General features: G+C 41.4%; 1 protein-coding gene across 10 annotated transcripts in view; it reads right to left on the bottom strand.

The window, feature by feature from the left end:
* Window positions 1–18640, bottom strand: part of LOC124070351 (RIMS-binding protein 2) — a 59950-nt gene that overhangs the window by 11356 nt on the left and 29954 nt on the right. For 5 of the 10 annotated variants that reach the window (XR_006845176.1, XR_006845177.1, XM_046410180.1 and 2 more), the window contains exons 7-24: window positions 14443–14610; window positions 12187–12270; window positions 11952–12041; window positions 11498–11620; window positions 11314–11418; window positions 11029–11079; window positions 10200–10232; window positions 9812–9832; window positions 7975–8155; window positions 7342–7431; window positions 6672–6877; window positions 4894–5000; window positions 4701–4810; window positions 3732–4607; window positions 1908–2059; window positions 1256–1732; window positions 515–898; window positions 108–263 (exon numbers count right to left, since the gene is read on the bottom strand). Coding sequence is in view for 8 of the 10 variants with exons in the window: in XM_046410180.1 (XP_046266136.1) it covers window positions 108–263; window positions 515–898; window positions 1256–1732; window positions 1908–2059; window positions 3732–4607; window positions 4701–4810; window positions 4894–5000; window positions 6672–6877; window positions 7342–7431; window positions 7975–8155; window positions 9812–9832; window positions 10200–10232; window positions 11029–11079; window positions 11314–11418; window positions 11498–11620; window positions 11952–12041; window positions 12187–12270; window positions 14443–14610 (3414 nt within the window). In the remaining 2 variants the exon portion in view is untranslated. The remainder of the gene's footprint in view (window positions 1–107; window positions 264–514; window positions 899–1255; window positions 1733–1907; window positions 2060–3731; window positions 4608–4700; window positions 4811–4893; window positions 5001–6671; window positions 6878–7341; window positions 7432–7974; window positions 8156–9811; window positions 9833–10199; window positions 10233–11028; window positions 11080–11313; window positions 11419–11497; window positions 11621–11951; window positions 12042–12186; window positions 12271–14442; window positions 14611–18640) is intronic. The other 5 variants (XM_046410181.1, XM_046410188.1, XM_046410185.1 and 2 more) reach the window with 4 other exon arrangements.

The following is an 18640-nucleotide window of genomic DNA, read 5'->3' as shown; positions in this document are numbered from 1 at the left end:
CTGAAATAAGCATATTTCATTCAATAATGAAAAAACAATAACATGTCTGTGCAAATGTGGGTGCATATGGCCACAAAATACAGTATGTAGTGTATTCATTTCTTTACCCTGTTAGCTCCGACTGTGAAGCCCTTGGCCTGCGCTTCACCGAGATGGTCAGAGTAAAGGTCCTCCTCCTCCTCCTCCAGGATGTCAGACAGATCTGAACGGCTGTTGTCTGCAGGGTAGTCACTGGGAGGCTCCACAAGCCCTCTGCTGTAACTCTGAAAAAACACAAACAAACTGTTCATTTACATTTTAAACCATCAGTCACCGTCACTCCATTGAATACTGAAAATTAACACTTTATGACCAAATAAGCTCATAATGAGCCACCTGCAGTACAGTCCACCATTATAACAGTATCACTTTTAGCTCATAATCGATTCAGCTACACATACATGATGTGTACATCTCTGCAGTATAAAGACTATTTCAATTAGTAGGCTAGAGTCAGTCTCAAACTGGGGCTGACCTGCTGTGTCCTACAGTATGCTGGCTCTTGGTCCTGTCTCAGGAACTCCTCAATGGACACCAAGCGGCTATTCTCTTGCTCCTCATCCACCTCTGACTCCAGCGGTGATGTGCTGGGGGGTCGGTGGATGTTAGTGTCCTGAGGGTTGAGGAGGTCTGTGATCGGGGCTTTGGGTGGGGTAGGGATGCGCTCAGGTGTCCCGAGTTTGGCACTGGGGTCCTCAATGAACTCTGTGATGGATGGAAAAGGGCGTATTGATCCAGGGCTGTCGGCGTCTCTGCGCTGCTCCAACACTGCTGCAGCTCTCACTGGTGATTGTGCAGGTGCTGGTGCTTCTACTGGGGATGGTTGAGGTGCTGGGGTGGTGGATGGGGTCACATTAACCTGATAATGAGGAAAATGGTCAATACAACACTATTTAAATTGTCTTATTATTCCAGAATAGAGGTTTTCAAAGTCTGACAATGTGGGCCCCCTATGTTGCATCTTCAGCCCCATTCTTTTTAGCCCAGGTCAGTTTATATTACCAAACTGGTACCATTAAAATGATGATGATATATTGATCCAGATTGATATTTGCAAGGGACAATATCCATGATATTCAGGAAAAGTATCTCTCTGTATTCCCCAAACTCTGGCACACCTTCTTGAAGCAAATGTCACAGTTTGAAAACCTCTGATCTTGAAAAACAAAAAAATTGTGGCCTGTCAAATGTAGGACAATGGTTTAGTGAGCGTTACCACTGGAGTAATGGTGGAGGCTGCTGGTAATGTGGGCTCACACACGGCCAAGGCAGCACCAGAAGATGGGTTGGCCCAGGCCTTCACATATGAGGCAGATGAGATAAGATCTTCTGAGTGGAGAGCATGAGGAGGGTTGGCAGCAGCTTCCACTGTGAGGCCAGTCACGTGTGTGTTTGATGGCAAAGAGCTGGGCAGCATGGAGACTTTGGCAGCAGAGTTCCCGTAGGACGGTGGCGAGGGTGGGTTAGTGGAACCTGTGGGGGGACAGGGTAAGGGTGGCACAACTGGGGCGGTGATGGCTGGACCTGCCATGATGGCAGCCAGCTTGGAGGGCACATTGACGGGGAAAGAGTCACAAGACTCCCCGTGAGCAGACATGGTGCGGACAGTGAGCTCCTGAGCTGCCTGCAAGGACTGGATCTGAGAGGGGCCCAGCAGGGCACTGCCGGCTGTTGGGGAAGACACCTCCAGCACCTTTAGTAGGAGAATGACAGGTATGTTTTTAAAATTCCCACATCACATTGACATTTTGTACAACAGCTTACAAAAATCCACAGACAGAGAGATATATACTGAAGTTAAAGCAGTCCTCTGCTTGGTTGAAAAGAATGTTAGTTCTAGTTCTACAAAAATGTTAAAAAGCTCTTGCCTTTTTCTTGTCAGCATATATAGTGTATCCAGTGACACGGACTCCATTGGAGGTCCCGGCAGCATCTATAGTGACTGGCAACCAGCTGATAAGGGCAATCCCTGGGGAGGGACCATGCTCCAACTGTACATCCAGAGGGGCATCAGGAGGACCTGGAGGGAGTGACAGCATCATACCACAGCAAGCAGATGAAAAATGTTTTCATATTAACACAGGATCAATATGATTCACTTATACTGAAAATAAAACAGTGTTTTGGGTAAGAAATGATTATCACAATGGGCACATGATTCTAACACAGAAAAAATACCATCTAATACTACTTAAGAAATTTAGAAACAATATACCTGTGTTCCCAGACTGTGGGCGTGAAACTTAAGAACATTTGAATAATCATTTAGAGAAATACAACTCAAATCTGAAACTCATCACAAATATGCATCTTATTGGCCCAAGATTTATTCATGAAAATAAAATATTGTTAGCTTGGAGCAGCAGAATGGCAACTTAGTCTGACAAACTGACATAAAATCATTAAAAGCTCAGCACAACATCACTGAAAACCTCACATTAAGCTTCCTCGTCCACATGGCAATCCCATTCTTTAAACCGACGCTCCAGACAGGAAAATATCAAATGAAAGTGCAAAGTGCACTTCAAGATCAAGAAAATAGCAACTAGTCAAGACAACAGAACGCTACTTCTTTCAGTAGGTTGAACAGTAGACGTGGTTAAAAAAAAATAGCATCTGTCATGACAGATTAAGTCACCCATTTTCCTTCCCTTAGAAGTAATGCATTCAGTGCCAAAGTGCTTTGGCTGCTCGGTGAAGGAGAGGGAAGTCAGAGCAGGAACAGAGCAAGTCACAAAAGCAGCCCTCAGCCCTTAATGTTAATGATGGATGTGACTGCTAAAACAATCCCTGCATACCAGCAGCCAAACTATCTATGAAATGCCACATGTGCAAATCTGCAAAACTGCAAGAGCTCACCCCATTATCCTCACAAAATTCTGCACATCTTTTGGACACGCGCACACACACACACACACAGTCAGAGTCACACCAGAGCAAAAATCAAAAAATTTATGTTACATTGTGTAATGGAAGTACATCAGAGGTTCAGGGTACGTGTGCAGTTCATTTTCCACTTCATACTGCTGCTCCATATTGTAAATTAATTATGTTGGAATCACAAATCTTATAACAGTAATGTATTTGCAAGTTGCCACACCGAAGATCTTTCTGGATAGAACACACCTGTGTGATTCCATTGCCTATTGGGATCAGCTGTTTTTGTAGAGCTGCAGTATCAGAGTGCAATTTTTACTTTTTTACAAAAATCTTTCAAAAGATTGTTAAGAATGCATACAAAACTCTATCTGAATCAAAGAAACAGTTTTAGTGCATAGGATTTAGGTTATCTATTGGCAGAAATTGGACATCACATTCATAATATGGTTGTTACAAGAGTTGTTGGCATCAACCATGTTCCACCGCCATGTTTCTACAGTAGAAGACAAACCACAACAGACAAACCAAACACTGGCTCTAGCTAGAGCCCTTCATGTTTTTTGCGGCCACCGGGAAGGTGACGTGAGGGTTGTACAGTTGGTTGCAGTCTATAACCACGCCACTAGACCCCTCTAAATCATACGCACTGGACCTTTAAGCCAGACAGCATACAGCAAGCCCTGCCTTAATTTCAAATGGACAAAAAATAGTTTTATTGATTCATGAATGTATGTGTAAGTGTGATGTGTCAGCGTAGTTAGCATGGCACCTTAAGAGAGCATGTTATACTAGATAAAATATTAACTCCTGACCTGCCATCAGTGTGGTGAAGGTGACTGTAGCGCTTCTGTGCTCACGGCGCTCCACAGGTAACTCCCATGGCGTGCGGTGCGGCCGTGCCTCCACTTTGACTGTGTACTGCAGGCTGGGCATGAGGTTATTGAGGCACAGCGAGTAGCAGCCAGCCTTCACCAGCTCACACTCCTCCTCATTCAAGGACACAATGTGCACATAGTTACTGTTGCTGGGCAGCCAGGTAAGGTTGGCAGAGGTGGCGGTGATCCTCTCCACACGCAGCTGCGTGGGCGCCACACAAACGTCCCGACCGACCAGCAAGCTGCAGCGCAGCTGGTCAGAGAGGCCCTTCTCTGTCAGGCTTTGCACTGACACACGGTAAGTCTTGAGGTTTATGTCTAGCCGCTCCAGCACCGCTTTGGTCTGGGAACCGAAGGGCACATTGAGCCGCAGCTCCTGGTCCACATACACATTGTAGCTCCACACATTGCCCCACCCAGCCGGCACCAACGGAGGGTCCCAGCCGATGATGATGCTCTTGGCAAGCTGCTTGATGAGGGTAAGCTTACGTGGGTAAGGCACAACGTCCACTCCCACCTCCTCCAAATCCAAGTCCAGGCCGTTAGTGAGGGGGGCTGGGACAGCCAAGGCCGATGCTGAATCTGAGGGGGCTGAGGCAGGGCCTGAGGCAGCAGAGGCCTCTGTCCTTTCTGAGGCGCTGACGCCCATGTGGAGGTGATGCTGGTGGCTGGCACTGTGCAGGCTGCTGTCAAGCAGAGAGTTATGGGACATGTCCCCTGCCCCTGGATGGTGAGTGCTCATGACATCGTCGTCCGATACACGTTCCACAAAGTTCGAGGGGACCAGCCCTCTCCGTCCATCCATCAGTTCACCTGTAAGGAGAACAAAAGCAAGCAAAACACTGAATACCATGTAAGGACAGAATTATTAAACTGTACATGAAACAACTCACACTCCAGATGTACCTTCATAGAAGCCATCATCATCCATGTCTCCATACACATAGATGTATTCCCCAGCAGTGAGTGGGAGCTCCACTTCAGGGTTGTCATTGGGGCCATCATACGGATTATAGCTGTTGAAAATTAAATCAATCAAATCACATATTAAGCAACTGTAAACACAATGAGTTAATTATTGCCTTAGTTTAATACTCACCTGTATCTTGCAATGAAAACCTGAAGCTTTGCTGCTCCTCTGTTGACTGTAAAAGGTGCTGGGGCTACATCGATGTCCAGCTCCTCCACTTCACTGGCAGTATCCACCTGAGAACAATAGGAATACAATATGCCTAGAATATTGCCTGGGCCATCTACAAATCTTAATAAAAAGAGATATTAAAAAACGATTTTATTCTTTCGACACAATAAATTCACATCAGCAGAAGAACTGTGGTGAAATAGCTTGAATAAACAAGCATATTCTTTTTTTCAGTGCGACTATTAATATTTTTCTTCCCATTTTACACGTTTTTTATTTATTTTCTGGAGACAGGATAGCATCTCAAAAATCAGTTTGCTGTAAATACAGAACCAGTTATTAACCACTCTACATGATTGCTAACATGAAAATCCTGTGTACCATGCTCGGTTATATGGTGGCTCACTGTTGTTTATAGAGGATCCTCTCAATACAACAATTTGGAGTTTGATTTAAATTCATAGCAGTTATACAGAATACAATAAGAGAGGTTGTATATTTATAGATCCCTGGGAAAACCTTTTTAAGGATAATCACTTACAACTACTACTGTATAACCTTCATAATCCACAGTGGCGAATGGATTATCTCACTAAATATGAGCTTTATTGAGCTGTGCACAGACGAGTGACTAGATGAAAGGACCACCACACTGTCTGCTATGCGAGACCAGACAGTCACTCTTCGAACACTTGGCACAAGACAAAAAACTAAATCATGGCAGCAGATCCAAAGACCTTCTCTTATTAAGCAGAGGGAGCTCTAGCATATTCAGCTATAGTCTGTACTAGCGTGAGATGACAGAGAGGTTAAGGAGGGCTTTTTAATCCATTAAATCCACACAATCAATGTGATCATGCGTAGCCGTCTTGGTAATCTTGATGAGCAATCTGCCTGTCTATGAAACAAAGAAAGCAGAAGAGCTGCACATAACCTGGGTGAAAAGCCAAACACTATTACAAACCTACAACCAGGGTCTCAAGCTAAAATAAAACTGAACTTTATTCATCCTGTGGGAAACTGCTGAAAACTATTAACACTAACCCACCTATCAAATGCAGGTAAAAAGAAAACCATTTTCGCTATCAGAAATTAAGAATGGCTGGCAGCTGCTGCAGCCATTTGACCAAGGTTTCAAAAATATCCTTTCAGAGAGAGAGAGAGATGGCATACACTAATGAGTTTTGGTCTGAATTACCAGCACCAGCTTTGCCTGACACGCAAAACGAAAATCACCAACCAATAAATTCATTCAATTCAATAAACTGACTAAAAGCAGTAGTACTGTCTATACATAACAATCACAATCAGTGCTGTGTAATAACACTTTATTAACTCTGTGAAACATGGGTAATTCACACTGATAGCAGCTGCTCCAAGTAAATCACAGTTAAGAAAAACAAAAAACATAAAATTAAATGAAAAACTGAAAATCTTCTTTCTTCTTTATCTGTTTTTTGTGTGTTTGGTTCGTTTCTTTTAAATACAGCATTAACCTGTAGCCTTTTGGTAGAGTATGATACATTCTCAAGCCCAGCAGTGCTTTCAGCTGAGTATTGGATCGGATTGGCAAAATATCAGTTTCATTGATGTTTAGCACAGCACCCCAGTGTTTTTGGAAATGAGCCTGTACATCATAGCAATGTTAATTAATGTGTGTTTCCCCAATAAATAATGACATATTCATTCTGAAAATGAGGAAAAAAGTGATGCGCTGTACTCTTCAGTGATTGTACCTCATGTGTTGGGCTGGATTTGTGCGGACTGAGGTGGGTGTCAGACTTGGGGGTGAGGTGTGTGGTCTCCGACTTGCTGGAAGAAGAACCTGACTTGCTGACACTGATGGTGGGCAGCTCTCTGTGCTTGGTGACAGGCGAGCGCTCCACCCTGGACAGCCCTGCTGCGTGAGGGGTGGCCCCCATTCGCAGAGCGGCAGCCACATCTAACAGGACAGGAGAGAGAGGGGGGGAGAGAGAGAAAGAGAGAGAGGAAGAGGATCATATATAATCCATGACTTTAACAGACAACTCCGGCCCTCTCACTGGTTCACCTGGTTGAATCCATGAGCAGCTAGGTGGGTGAGGTCATTGGTTGACATGCAGGAGGCTCAAGGTTGAACCTGGCTGATTAAACAGTGGAGGGAAAATCCTGTCTCCATCTGTCTGAGGTCAGAGGTCAAACTACCTCGTGGCAACGTGTGTCACACCAGCGCTGTTATTAAGGGGCTTAACTGGTTCATTTCTCACAGCAGCCCACGAGCACCAACCCGCATGTGATGGTGAGCAATACGGACAGGGTTGGACTGTGACAGTGTGGGTGGGATGAGAGGTTAGAACATGCCATGCTTTTGTGACAGTGCCCAACACACATCATGAGTGACGGAGAGAGTACCGAGCGGATCATTACCCTCAGGGCAGGAGAGAGTGTCACCTCCCTCGAGACTCCAGAAGGCTATTTCACCCAGAGACACCATATCCCATGAGCCACCAGTGCAGTCTAAAACACATTAACAGTGTAGGAGAAAGAGCTTGAATAACAGTTGTGGGTTACACAGACCATGTGCTGTACCCTTACTGATTAAAAGTAAGCTAAAAGGATATATCCCTGGTGGGACAGTTTAAAAATGGATTTGGATGCTTCTGAAGGCAGTTTGTGTGTGGACTGATGCTGTTGGTCTACATTTTGCGAGCCAATGCTTTGTGCCAGGGCTCAATTCCTATTTTGGTGATATCATTTGAAACTGAAACCAGCCAAGAGCACTAACAAATACCATAATTGTCCAATTATTTCATCTTGAAAAAGGAGATCCAGTGATATGCAGGTAAGCATTTATTTAATTTTTCAGTCAGTTGTTTCACCTGGGTGTTAAAAACATTTTAAAGTACTAAGTATAACCAGACGAAGCATCATGAAACCTATAATGTGCAGTTAATTGCTATTGCTAATCTATTTTGAGTAATGCCAGCAACAGTTATCATTCTCTTGGGCATACAGGTTGTACCTCTGGCTATGAGTGCATATCATAGTGGTTTGGCTCACCTCGTTCAGTAGTCAGGCCCACCCCATTGGTCAGAACAGAGAGGCTGGGATTGTTAAGGAGGCTAGAGCCGGCCAGGTCCACCTTCGAGGCCTGCAGTCGAAACTTCTCCAATTCTTGTGACAGCAAGCCAAACTGTTCACTCTGGCTGCGACATTTCTCCTCCAGATCCCGTACCTTTGACTAGACACATAGTGTAGCAAACACAAAGCGTAAATACACTAGCAAAAAACCCTAAAGTCCATTTAAAGTCACTAAAAAACATTAGTGTTTTCCAGTGACTTTAAATGGGAGACTCCACCTTTCCAAGGCTATTATGTTGGATATCATCACTTTGTCATGATACAAGCAACTGACATAAGCTTTGCTTAACAGGTTGGCAAAGCAGTGTTTGAACACTGGGGTGTGTGTTTTAAGGTGGATTTGTACTTTAACACATCAGTCAGGAAGGATCTAAGCCCATAGGCCCTATTTTCATGGCAGCTCAACGACCAGCACAGGCAGTGCTCTGACTTCCTGACATTGAAGTCTGTTTTGCCCATGTGTGCACATGGTGCTGCTCTGCACCGCCCAGGCAGCAACATGATCTCCTAGAGAAGCTGATTCTTCACTTGTTGAGCTGTTGCTATTATGCATCACTTTGATTGGCTAAAATGTTTCAGAGCAATGAGACTAGTAAAGTGACTGACTGTGAACATATCAATTAGTAGAGTTGTTGCACATATATGAACCAAAGAAGCGGCTGCATTTGGAGCCAAAGTTGCACAGCACTGTGCTTGTCATTGCGCGTGCCTCGTAGGTAAACGACATGTCAGTGTCACGCAGAAACCTTTTACACTTACATGGCTATGAACAATGAGAAACTCTTGTTTTAATCATTTGACAAATTCAGTAGCACATCTAATCTTACACATTTCTGATTACTTTGATGGATAGTCAGTAGAAAAAACACATCACAGCACACATACAATAAATACACAGTAGTTGAAGGTTTCTGCTAGACAGACAATATAAACTGTCAGTGAAATGAACACAAATGACAAGAAATTAGATGTTCAGCGGACAGAAAGGGGAATTATAGGCAAGTAGTTTTCTTATAAGATGGGAAACAGGAATAAAAACCAGCTGGATGTATAGCACAGATTATGAGAAGTTAGATGTTTCTGTCTTACACTGCATTCACTTTAACAAAGCCACTAGACAGCAGGATTATATGGCAGAACACTGCAGAGGTTTTTCTCAGCCTCACTGAGTTTCTGATGGCTGATTTAACTTTGTGGTGGGAGTTTCCTGGTAGGCCGATCTGAAAACCCTCTGCACGCAATTGTCTGAACAACATTTCCTGTTAGCTCTCACCTGCTGAAAGCCTAATCTGAAGTCATTCGTTATGTAGCTACACTTAACAGAAATGAATAATCATTTACGAACAGCAATCCGACTCAGTGACGTGTGAAGTATACACAAAGGAAGATTCTATCTCAGTAAAATAAAATCAAATAAAAAGTCAGATTGATAAGCGTGTTCAGTGCGGCAGTGCCACACACACTCGTGAGTGACCAATTTTACACACACTTTGGTCACGTAAAAAAAACTGCATCAGCATCAAATGGGCTTCTGTGGCCCCAAGAAGCATCGGGCTTGACTGTTTAACAGTAATTACTGCAAGGCTGTCGCTTTCAGTTTAAGAACATGTACAAAACACAGATGATGTGAAGACCTGGTTAAGTTATGTCAACTTTACATCAAAGTAATTGGGGCTTGGTGGTTCTATCTACAGAGGCTAAATAAGGGTTTCTGACTGAAATATAAATAATTTGTCCCAGGAGGTCAAAGCAGTACCTGCATGCAGTCCAGTGTACTCTGGTTAGCAAAAAGAAAACACAAAGGGGGGAAAAAGGTATATCAAAGTAAACACATGCTTGTGAAACAACGAATCTGGCAAAGACAAAACATATTAATAAAGCAGAAACACAGCAGTCACTAGAATGCCCTCAGCAGCCAACACCTGCCTTTTGAACTAACATACATAATATGTTTAATCTCTCAATAGTGTTTTCAATGGATTGAAAAAGACAGCGGGTTGACTTGGCAGCAAAGCTCAGGTTTTTGGGAGTCAAACACACTTTCTCTCCCTTGGGTTTAAATAGAGAGAGAAAGTAAGAGAAACAGAGCAAGAGGAAGGAAACAAGCATTTGCTATTAAAAAAACAGCAACAACTATACTCTACCAGCTCCCTCCGCAACACAAGCTGAGTCAACTCCTAAAATAAAATACACACTTCATTTAGGAACAAACTCGTTATAAACTGCACAGTGTGAAAAACTGAGCACATGCAGCACACATATACAGTCATCAACTGTGAATGATGAAATTCTGTTGCAGGCTCTGAAGTCCTTTTTGATGTGCTTTCATCTTTTAAAACTATGGGGACTTCAACTGTCATCGACTGTCTGGATTCATTTTGAATTCAAACTGCGTTACACTCACACTGAGACAAAGAACAAACGTCACGCGGCAGCGGAGAAGCCATCTGTTCAAACGGTTCTCCAGGCCCATGAAGTGCTACAAAAATACGAGTTCAAAGAGTTTCTGCACCAGCTTCTCTGCTTGGTGTTATATAAGAATAAACAGCCCATTGTACTGTGTATCCCTGCTGCTTCAGTAGCAACGGGATGTCTTTTGTCTCCCAAGAACAGGGAGGTAATTAAATATTTATAATCTTTTTTGTTTGGGGTTAGGGAGATAAGAAACACTATCAATAATGAATTAGATTTTATTTGGTCAGACAGGAAATTTGCTACTGTAAGAGAGAAATACTGAGGAAGTCTGAACAACACTCCTCCCCTCTCTCAAGTTGGGGCTGAATGAATTAAGTTCCAATTTCTTGTGCGAGCGTAACACAAAAACCTTTGATTTGTGTTTTGGCAAATCGTCCTACGTTCCTGAAAGCAACTCAGGGCTTTACTGTGTGGCAATAAAAGCACTACATGGGATAAAAATCATTTATTTTATTTTCCTCTTTGCTGAATAGTCACAGTGGTGTAACACACACTCACCTCCAGCATCTGAACCACTCCCTCATGCTCCCTCTTGGCAAATAATTGAGCCTGAAGATTGAAAAACATTAAAGTCAGTGTAAAGTTGGTTGCTGTTGCTCATTAAAATCTAATTCGTAGTGCATCGAGATCCGCTGACAAAACTCAATACTTTATAGGTGCCCAAAGGTTGCCTCCTGCTGGACAAAGCCTCTTATTTCCAAGAATTAGGCTAAAAACTTTCTTGGTGGCATGAAGGTTTGACTTCAGCAAGAAAAATACAGCATAAGAGACTGTGGTTATTACCCGCTGTAACCGTTTGATTTCATCCTGTTTGAACTTAAGGATTGCCAGTGCCTGCTCATGTTCCAATTCCAGCTGCTGCCTTCGCTCAGCGACCTCTCGCATATGCTGTTCAGAAAGAAGGACATTTATTTAAGTAGCAAGTGAAAATGAAAATAATACACAGAATATGTGAGGCCAGCAGTACCTTTAGGACCTGCTCTAGGTTCTCCAGTTTGGCACGGAGTCTCTGGTTCTCCTCGAGAACGGAATTGTGTTGAGCGGTCACTTCAGAGAGATCTTCCCTCAGCTCCTCATTCTCAGCCCGAGTCTGACAAACAGCAGCAGGGTAACTGAACGGGTCATTTTATAGGACTATTACATTGTTTTTTTTTTTTTTTGCAACCACTTTCATAGTTGTGGTCATCATTCCTTTTAGTTATTTTGAGATTTTACTTCATAACTGCATGAAACTGAAGATCACTTGTTTTGCTTGATGTACTGGGCTCTTTGGCAATGTTGTCACATTACCAGATGGCAACATTAAGTTGGTGAGTAAAATATTATCCCATCTGACAGCTATGATTGCCAAAACTACAGAAGTGAGACTTTTAAAACAGAAAAAAAAGCGAAGATGCTCGACAGGACAGGGAGACACTGACCTGGTCGAGCAGCTGTGCCTTCCTCCTGAGGAGATCTGCCTCCTCCTTTAGTTGCTCATTTTTGCCCCGCTCATCCTCAAGCTGGCTCTCCTGTTACCAAACCACAAGACAATGTTCAGATAAAGATGAGGAAATCAATGTCTTTCAAGTCACTGTTACAGTAAGCTCACTATTGTAATGCTTATACCAGGCTGGAGCACCACCACAGGGTATGTGAGAAGAAAGGATTGCTTACCAAATCCAGACATCTCTTCTGTCGCTTCGTTACTTCATGCTCAAGGTTTTCACATTCTTTTCTCTTCTTGCTCAGCTCACTTTCCTGAACCAACAATAATGACAAAGAAAAGAAAGTTACACTAAATTCCTAATTTGAAATCTAATATGGCTCTTGAACTCCACATAGTACACAGTTAAACAGAACAATGACTCAAACAAAGAAGCAGGATATACTGTATAAGAGCAAAACCATGCAAGATAATCTGTGATATAATGACAAATGATTTGCTTTTACAATTTGCAATGCGGAGAACAGTGGCTTTAGTTTCCATATTGACCTCTGTCATGACAGCAATGAGGTATTACAAAGCTTAGCATCCTTTAATTATTCTAAATGCAGCTTACATGCAGGACCAGCATAGGAAAAATCAGCTTATTTCAGCATGGCCACAGGACCTGAATCAAGTATTACCGCTGTGACTGTGTGGGGGAGGCTACAGAATAGACAGGCTAATTGCAGACCACCAACAGCTGACTGGGAGACTCTCACCAGTGCTAACCCAGCAAGAGTATAATGATAATTAAACTGCAATCTGTGGTGTGATTCACTTGATTGTGTGTCAGTCACAGTTTTAAAGGCCTAAATAATGTGCATCAATGCTCTGCAAAACTGTGACTGTTGATTGGAAATTAAATGTACTGTCAGCTGTTTCACAATCAACAAAGGCGCATCTCACTAAACTCAGAGTTCATTTAAGTTTCTCAAATTTTTGAGTGGATCACATTGTCACACGTCTCCTCTTACACCAGTGACTTTGTCCTTCCCTGGCCTTTCCTACACCGATCTTTTTGTTTTTTTAAATTGCAGTTTATTATAGTCATCTATTCTAGCCTTGTTAGCCTTGTTGATGTTTACCATATATAAATGCTTACCATGCTGACGATGTTAGTTTATTGTGTTAGCATGCTAACATTTGCTAATTACAGGTTAAGAGCGGGACTGTCATTAGTTTGTATGCCAAAATATTGGCATACAAATATTGGCATATTGGACAGATTTAAAATTTTGACCTGATGAAATAAAAAGGGATAATTAAAGTTAGTACAATTCATCCTCTGGGATCAATGAATGGCTGCATTAAGGCAATCCCGGTCTTTGCTGTTGAGATATTTTGGTCTGGATCAAAGTGGTGGACTGACTGACTGGTGGATACTGCGAGCGTAGCTTAAAATATCCCCTATGTTCTATCTGGGCTGTCAGAGCTCAGTGTTTGCTCAGCTGATGGCTTTGTCCTACATCTGTAAGTCCATTAACTCATCCAAGATATTCCACGCTCTGAGATTGTTTCCCATGACTTAGTCATGCTCGATGAGAGGTAGACAGTTTAACTTCCTGTCAGCAAAGTAAAGAAAAAACCTTCAAGCTGCATTGAAGACATTTTTGCCATGTCCACTCCCTTGTTAAACTAAAAAGATGAAACTAAAATAAAACCAGCAACTTCCTTGAGAAGCCAAACTGTGAACTCTTCAGATTCTAATGTAATGCTAGATAGTGTAACACCAACAATCTTATATTACTGATTCCCTTCAGAATGGTGAATCTTAATTTACCTCAGCAAATGTGAAAGCAGCATGTAAAGATTTTATGCATTTGAATAAGTACAAAAATACATTCAGGAGAACAGAATTTAATGGAAGCATTTCAGTTTACACATAAAAACAATTCTTATCTTGTCACCATCAGAAAACTGCACTGCCAGGTTGCCAAAATGCTACTCATGCATCTGCACTCAATGAATGGTCAGGAAACATGCAGCCTGTTATTCGTACTATTGCTATCATCACTTCTCTGTATATTCTAAATGTCTTTTTTTTTTACTTTTGGTACAATGTGGTGTACAATATAAGTGCTCTAAACAATGAACACAACAAACAAAACAACATGAATTAACATCTGGAATCTCCATTTTCCTTCCTGACAAAGAAAGTCAACACAGAGCTGTGAAGAAATACAGTCTATTTAAGCCATGAGACCCACTTGTACAATCAGCAGGGGCAATGTGCTACTGTTCTGTTTCCAATGACACGATCTAAATAATCCCCACATTACATAACAAATCTGACCGTAGTCTTTCTCTCAGTGGCCGTCAGCTGAAGTCACAGCACTGAATTCAATTTTCAGTTTCACACGAAAATGCAAAGTTTCATACCTGCAATCAGGTACAATTATTGCTGCTCAGAGGTGTGTGCTCAGAGGACTGTTAGATGCTCTTACCAGAAACTTTAAATGCTGCTCCTCTGTGTGCTCCTCCTGATGGACCGGGGTCGGGCTAAGGCCCGGTTGGGGCGTCACTCGCACCCCCGACTCCTCCTCCTCTTCGGGAGTCTTCTCACACCTGGATGGAGCTTCATCTAATATCACACACGGGGTCTCTCCAACAACCTGACAGGGACAGGGAAAAGTATTCAGTCAGTCACTTTACACCTACAGAGATAATCCAGAAACTTCAAGATCCAAAGTATTATCCTAAAAAGGCTGTTGTTTGTATTTTAAAAATATCATCAACTTCTGAGAAGAAAGGAAATGTATGGGTGTTGTACTATACAGGAACGCTTAATATTACACCCCCACTGTGGGTGAGGGATTAGCAGAAAGCCTCCTTCCCAGTGGTCCAACTAACAATCAATGAATAATCCAGGGAGAATCCCTCTAGCCTGCAACATGACAACATTAGCATGACACATTAGCAGGAGGTCTGTCCTTTCTAATTAGGAGGGATGTGATGACTTGAATGTCTCACAGGAGCCTACTTTTCTTAACTAATTTCTCTTATGAATTGATTTTTATAAACTGTACAATTTCTCTAATTTGGATCCAGGTGGGGGACAGGCTGACATTGGTTAAAGGTTAAAAGTCAGGTATCAGTATCTAATTTTAGAGTAAACCTACTTATGCCCAGAGCAGAACTGTGCTAGTGCAGCCAAGGCCATGACCCAATAACAGGATCAAAGGCACTCTGTCACGTGCCGCAAAGGGAATCTCTCCTTCACACTCACCTCTCTTTTACATTGTTAGTCACTAAAAGGCACGTCACAAGACCTGAGGCATGGCTTCCACTAAATGATTTCTCTACAGCCTGTCAAAACATGGCATGGAGAGATTCATATAATGTATTGACAAGTTCTTTGTAAGGGTACTACTCAGTCAGCAAAATACCCCCAAGAATCTAATGAAAAGTTATTGTTACAGATCAACAAGAACGTTTGCAATAAAATTTAGTACAGTATAGATAATACTTATTTATCATGTGTTTCTTCCATTCCATGCTGTCTATGTTTCCATTAGACTAGAGGTCAAACGCAAGGAGTTGGAGCGTTAACACACAAAACAATAGAAAAAGAACTGGTCCATTAAATTTAGAAAATGTGACAACACAAATTTTATATCACTGTGATTCTGTAGAAATTAACTGCACTGCATCTTTCATACTTGATAAAAAAAACAAGTTACATTCTGTTGAGAACAGTTCTTATAAACAGCTTTTAGTGTGATGACACTGTCATGAAAGAGTCAATAGAGAAAAACACTTGGATACTGATCCAAGTATGTTTAAAGAAGGCTTTGTTTTCTCATTCCTATACCGTGAGTGCAGCACCTTTTCACAGTAGATTCACATGATACAAGCATTTGCCCATACAATTACAGTGGAACAGCTCAAGACCACCAGTCAATTCACCCTTGAAACACTGAATCATCCTGTTGGAGTAAAGATAATGTGGAGAGGCTAGGAAAGAAGTGCAGTCTCATTGCACAGAGAAACTGAAACATCACAAGACTCCTGACCACAGTGATTTTTTTTGGCTGACATGTACAGTCATTGTTATCTTTAGAAACCACAAAACTGTCATTAAAAGCAACCTGACAGTAACAGCCAGAAAGAAAAGCCTTCATGTCAAAATACGAAGATACCCGTTCCCAGCAGCCTTTAATACCATCCTGTATATTATGACTACTTGCAGCATAGAAAAAAACCATAAAGCTGTTCAATATCTGTTAAATGTTTGTTGAACACACAGGTGTGCGTTGCTGTAAGCCTGTATACCTTTCACACGTGATGTAGCTTTGATAGATGGAATGAGTGAATGTTTGCTGTTTCTAAGATGTGTGTTATCAAGCATCATTGTAGATACAGAAGATCTAAACCTAGGGTGATAAATACATTGTGACTGTTCGGCACCAAATCAGTGGCATGTCTGTGAAGTTAAGTGAGTCCGTGGTTTATCTTTTGGACAGGAGACCAGATGGTGTTAGTAGTGGTGACGAAAGGCCAGCAGGAGGCACTAATTCCTTGGCCCCTGTACAAAAACAGTCCACAGGAATGAGGGCTCTGTTGAATCTCTCTGCTCCGATTCCTGTTGGTGGTCACTAAAGTTCCACTCACATCCATCACTAGTGCAGACGTGCCTGGTGAGCCCAGCAGCATCCTGGCGAAATGCCCACCTTTGTATTTGGTCAGTCATGCTTAAACCAGTCCGTCTTCCTGTGACTCTTAATTAGCTTGTAGCACTTCATACCCACTGAGGGAGCTGGCTTAAGTGTGTGGACTTTGCCTCTACAATCTGGCAGCCATGCACCAAAGGGGGAGTGACACATAAGTGGTGGCTAAGGTAAGACCCCATGTGCAAATCTGAACTAACTCCATCCTTTTTCATTTTTATTCCACTCATTTTGCAGCTCTTCTCGTTTCTTAAACAGTCATACTAAGTAAAAAAAAACAGCCATTGAGTTGACCTGTCTTTCAAGAAAATGACATATTTTCACATAGCTATACATTACACTGTCAGTCTACTCAGTCATGTCCCGTAAAAGGGCAGTTCTTTTAGTAAAGGCAATGTGAGAGCTCACAATGATGAGTTTAAAACAAATGTAATCAGTGTTCAGGCGATGTGTGATATAATTCTGACATGGTTTTGATGAATGAGCACAGAGGGAGAATATTACATAATGCCTCATTTATACAATGTTATGAGGAATAAAGGGACCATCATAGAGAGCATTAGACCAAGGCTTAGGCTTTTACGAATCATTTCAAAGGTTTATGTGCCAGCACACTAACCTAACAAAACTTAGTGTGTCCTAACAAGCCGTACTGTGCATGTACTTGATCATGATGCAGCGTTGAATTCTCTATTCTCACACGGACAATGAAGAAAAATGGTCAGCTGTGTGAAATGTTAGTGCAACTACAAATTCAAATAGCATGCTTTACATTTTTGAGCGAAAACAACATTGCATTTTGATATTTTGCATCATATATTTAGAAACAAAATACAATGTCTAAATTTTTTTTTTACAATTAAGCCTAAATTAATATTCAGTTAATAAACATCTATTTTGATCAGCAGTGACTGTTCTTTAATGAATTTATTCTGCAAAAAATGACATAATGTTTCTTCAGAGTGTGATATTCACTTTAACAAAAGAAGAAAGGAAAGCATTCATTAGCTTTAACTATGTTTAAAAGGTGAATCATGTCAGAGCATGATTAGAAACGGACATGTAGACATTTGCATAGAGCCTCCAAAGGATCGCCCATCCCACAGACTATATGCTGAAAAGATAAATCATCAACTATGCATATTTACATATGAATTTTGTGCTTGAATTGACTGGTCAATTATCTAGTCACAGTCACAATAAATAAATAAATAACCAACTTCTAAAAAAATGAAATAAAGAGTAGCTGCGGCCTTTTGCATCTGAACAACTCTAATATATAATGCTTCCCTTTAAGTGGTTAAGGACAGCAGTAATTTTGTTCACATTTTGAATGCTTTGTTTTTTAAAGAATAAGCTGGTCTCGAACAGCCTCATCAGGTAGATAACGGAAAAAGGGAGGTTAAAATTTAAAATAAAATCATCAAATTCTGATGATGCCATGCTTAACATCAGGATTAAACATAAGATTTCCAGATTTTAAAAGCTAATTATTGAATCTGACTGAATTCAAGGTGTGAAAATGTTTCCTTTATTTCACACAGTATTATTAAATTAATGCCATTCATACACACTCTGCAGACAAATACACTTTGTTCCTGAAGCCAGTGGAGTGAAATAAATCATAATAATTTGGCAGGACAAAAGCTGGTTGCAGCTCTGAGTGAGTCTATAATTAAATGACTCAGCAATTAAATTCATCATCATCATTTACAGCTAACAAGCCTTAATATTCTTCAGATTAATGCTAAACGAGGAGTTAGAAAGCTGCTAAAATCATATATATATATATACATACATACATACATATATATATATATATATATATATAATATAATAATAATACATTCTACCTGTAATTCTATTTTATAAAATGTCAAAAATTCATATGTATGTGACTATGCTTTTTAAGTCCGATCAAAACAAAAGTATTATGATTCGAAGACATTTGCCTTAAAGAACAGCTAAAGCTTGA

The sequence above is a fragment of the Scatophagus argus genome, chromosome 14, assembly GCF_020382885.2.
Source record: "Scatophagus argus isolate fScaArg1 chromosome 14, fScaArg1.pri, whole genome shotgun sequence".
Classification (NCBI taxonomy): Eukaryota; Metazoa; Chordata; class Actinopteri; family Scatophagidae; genus Scatophagus; species Scatophagus argus.
Note: the sequence above shows the minus strand (reverse complement) of the source record. Positions and strands in the feature narration are given on the sequence as shown.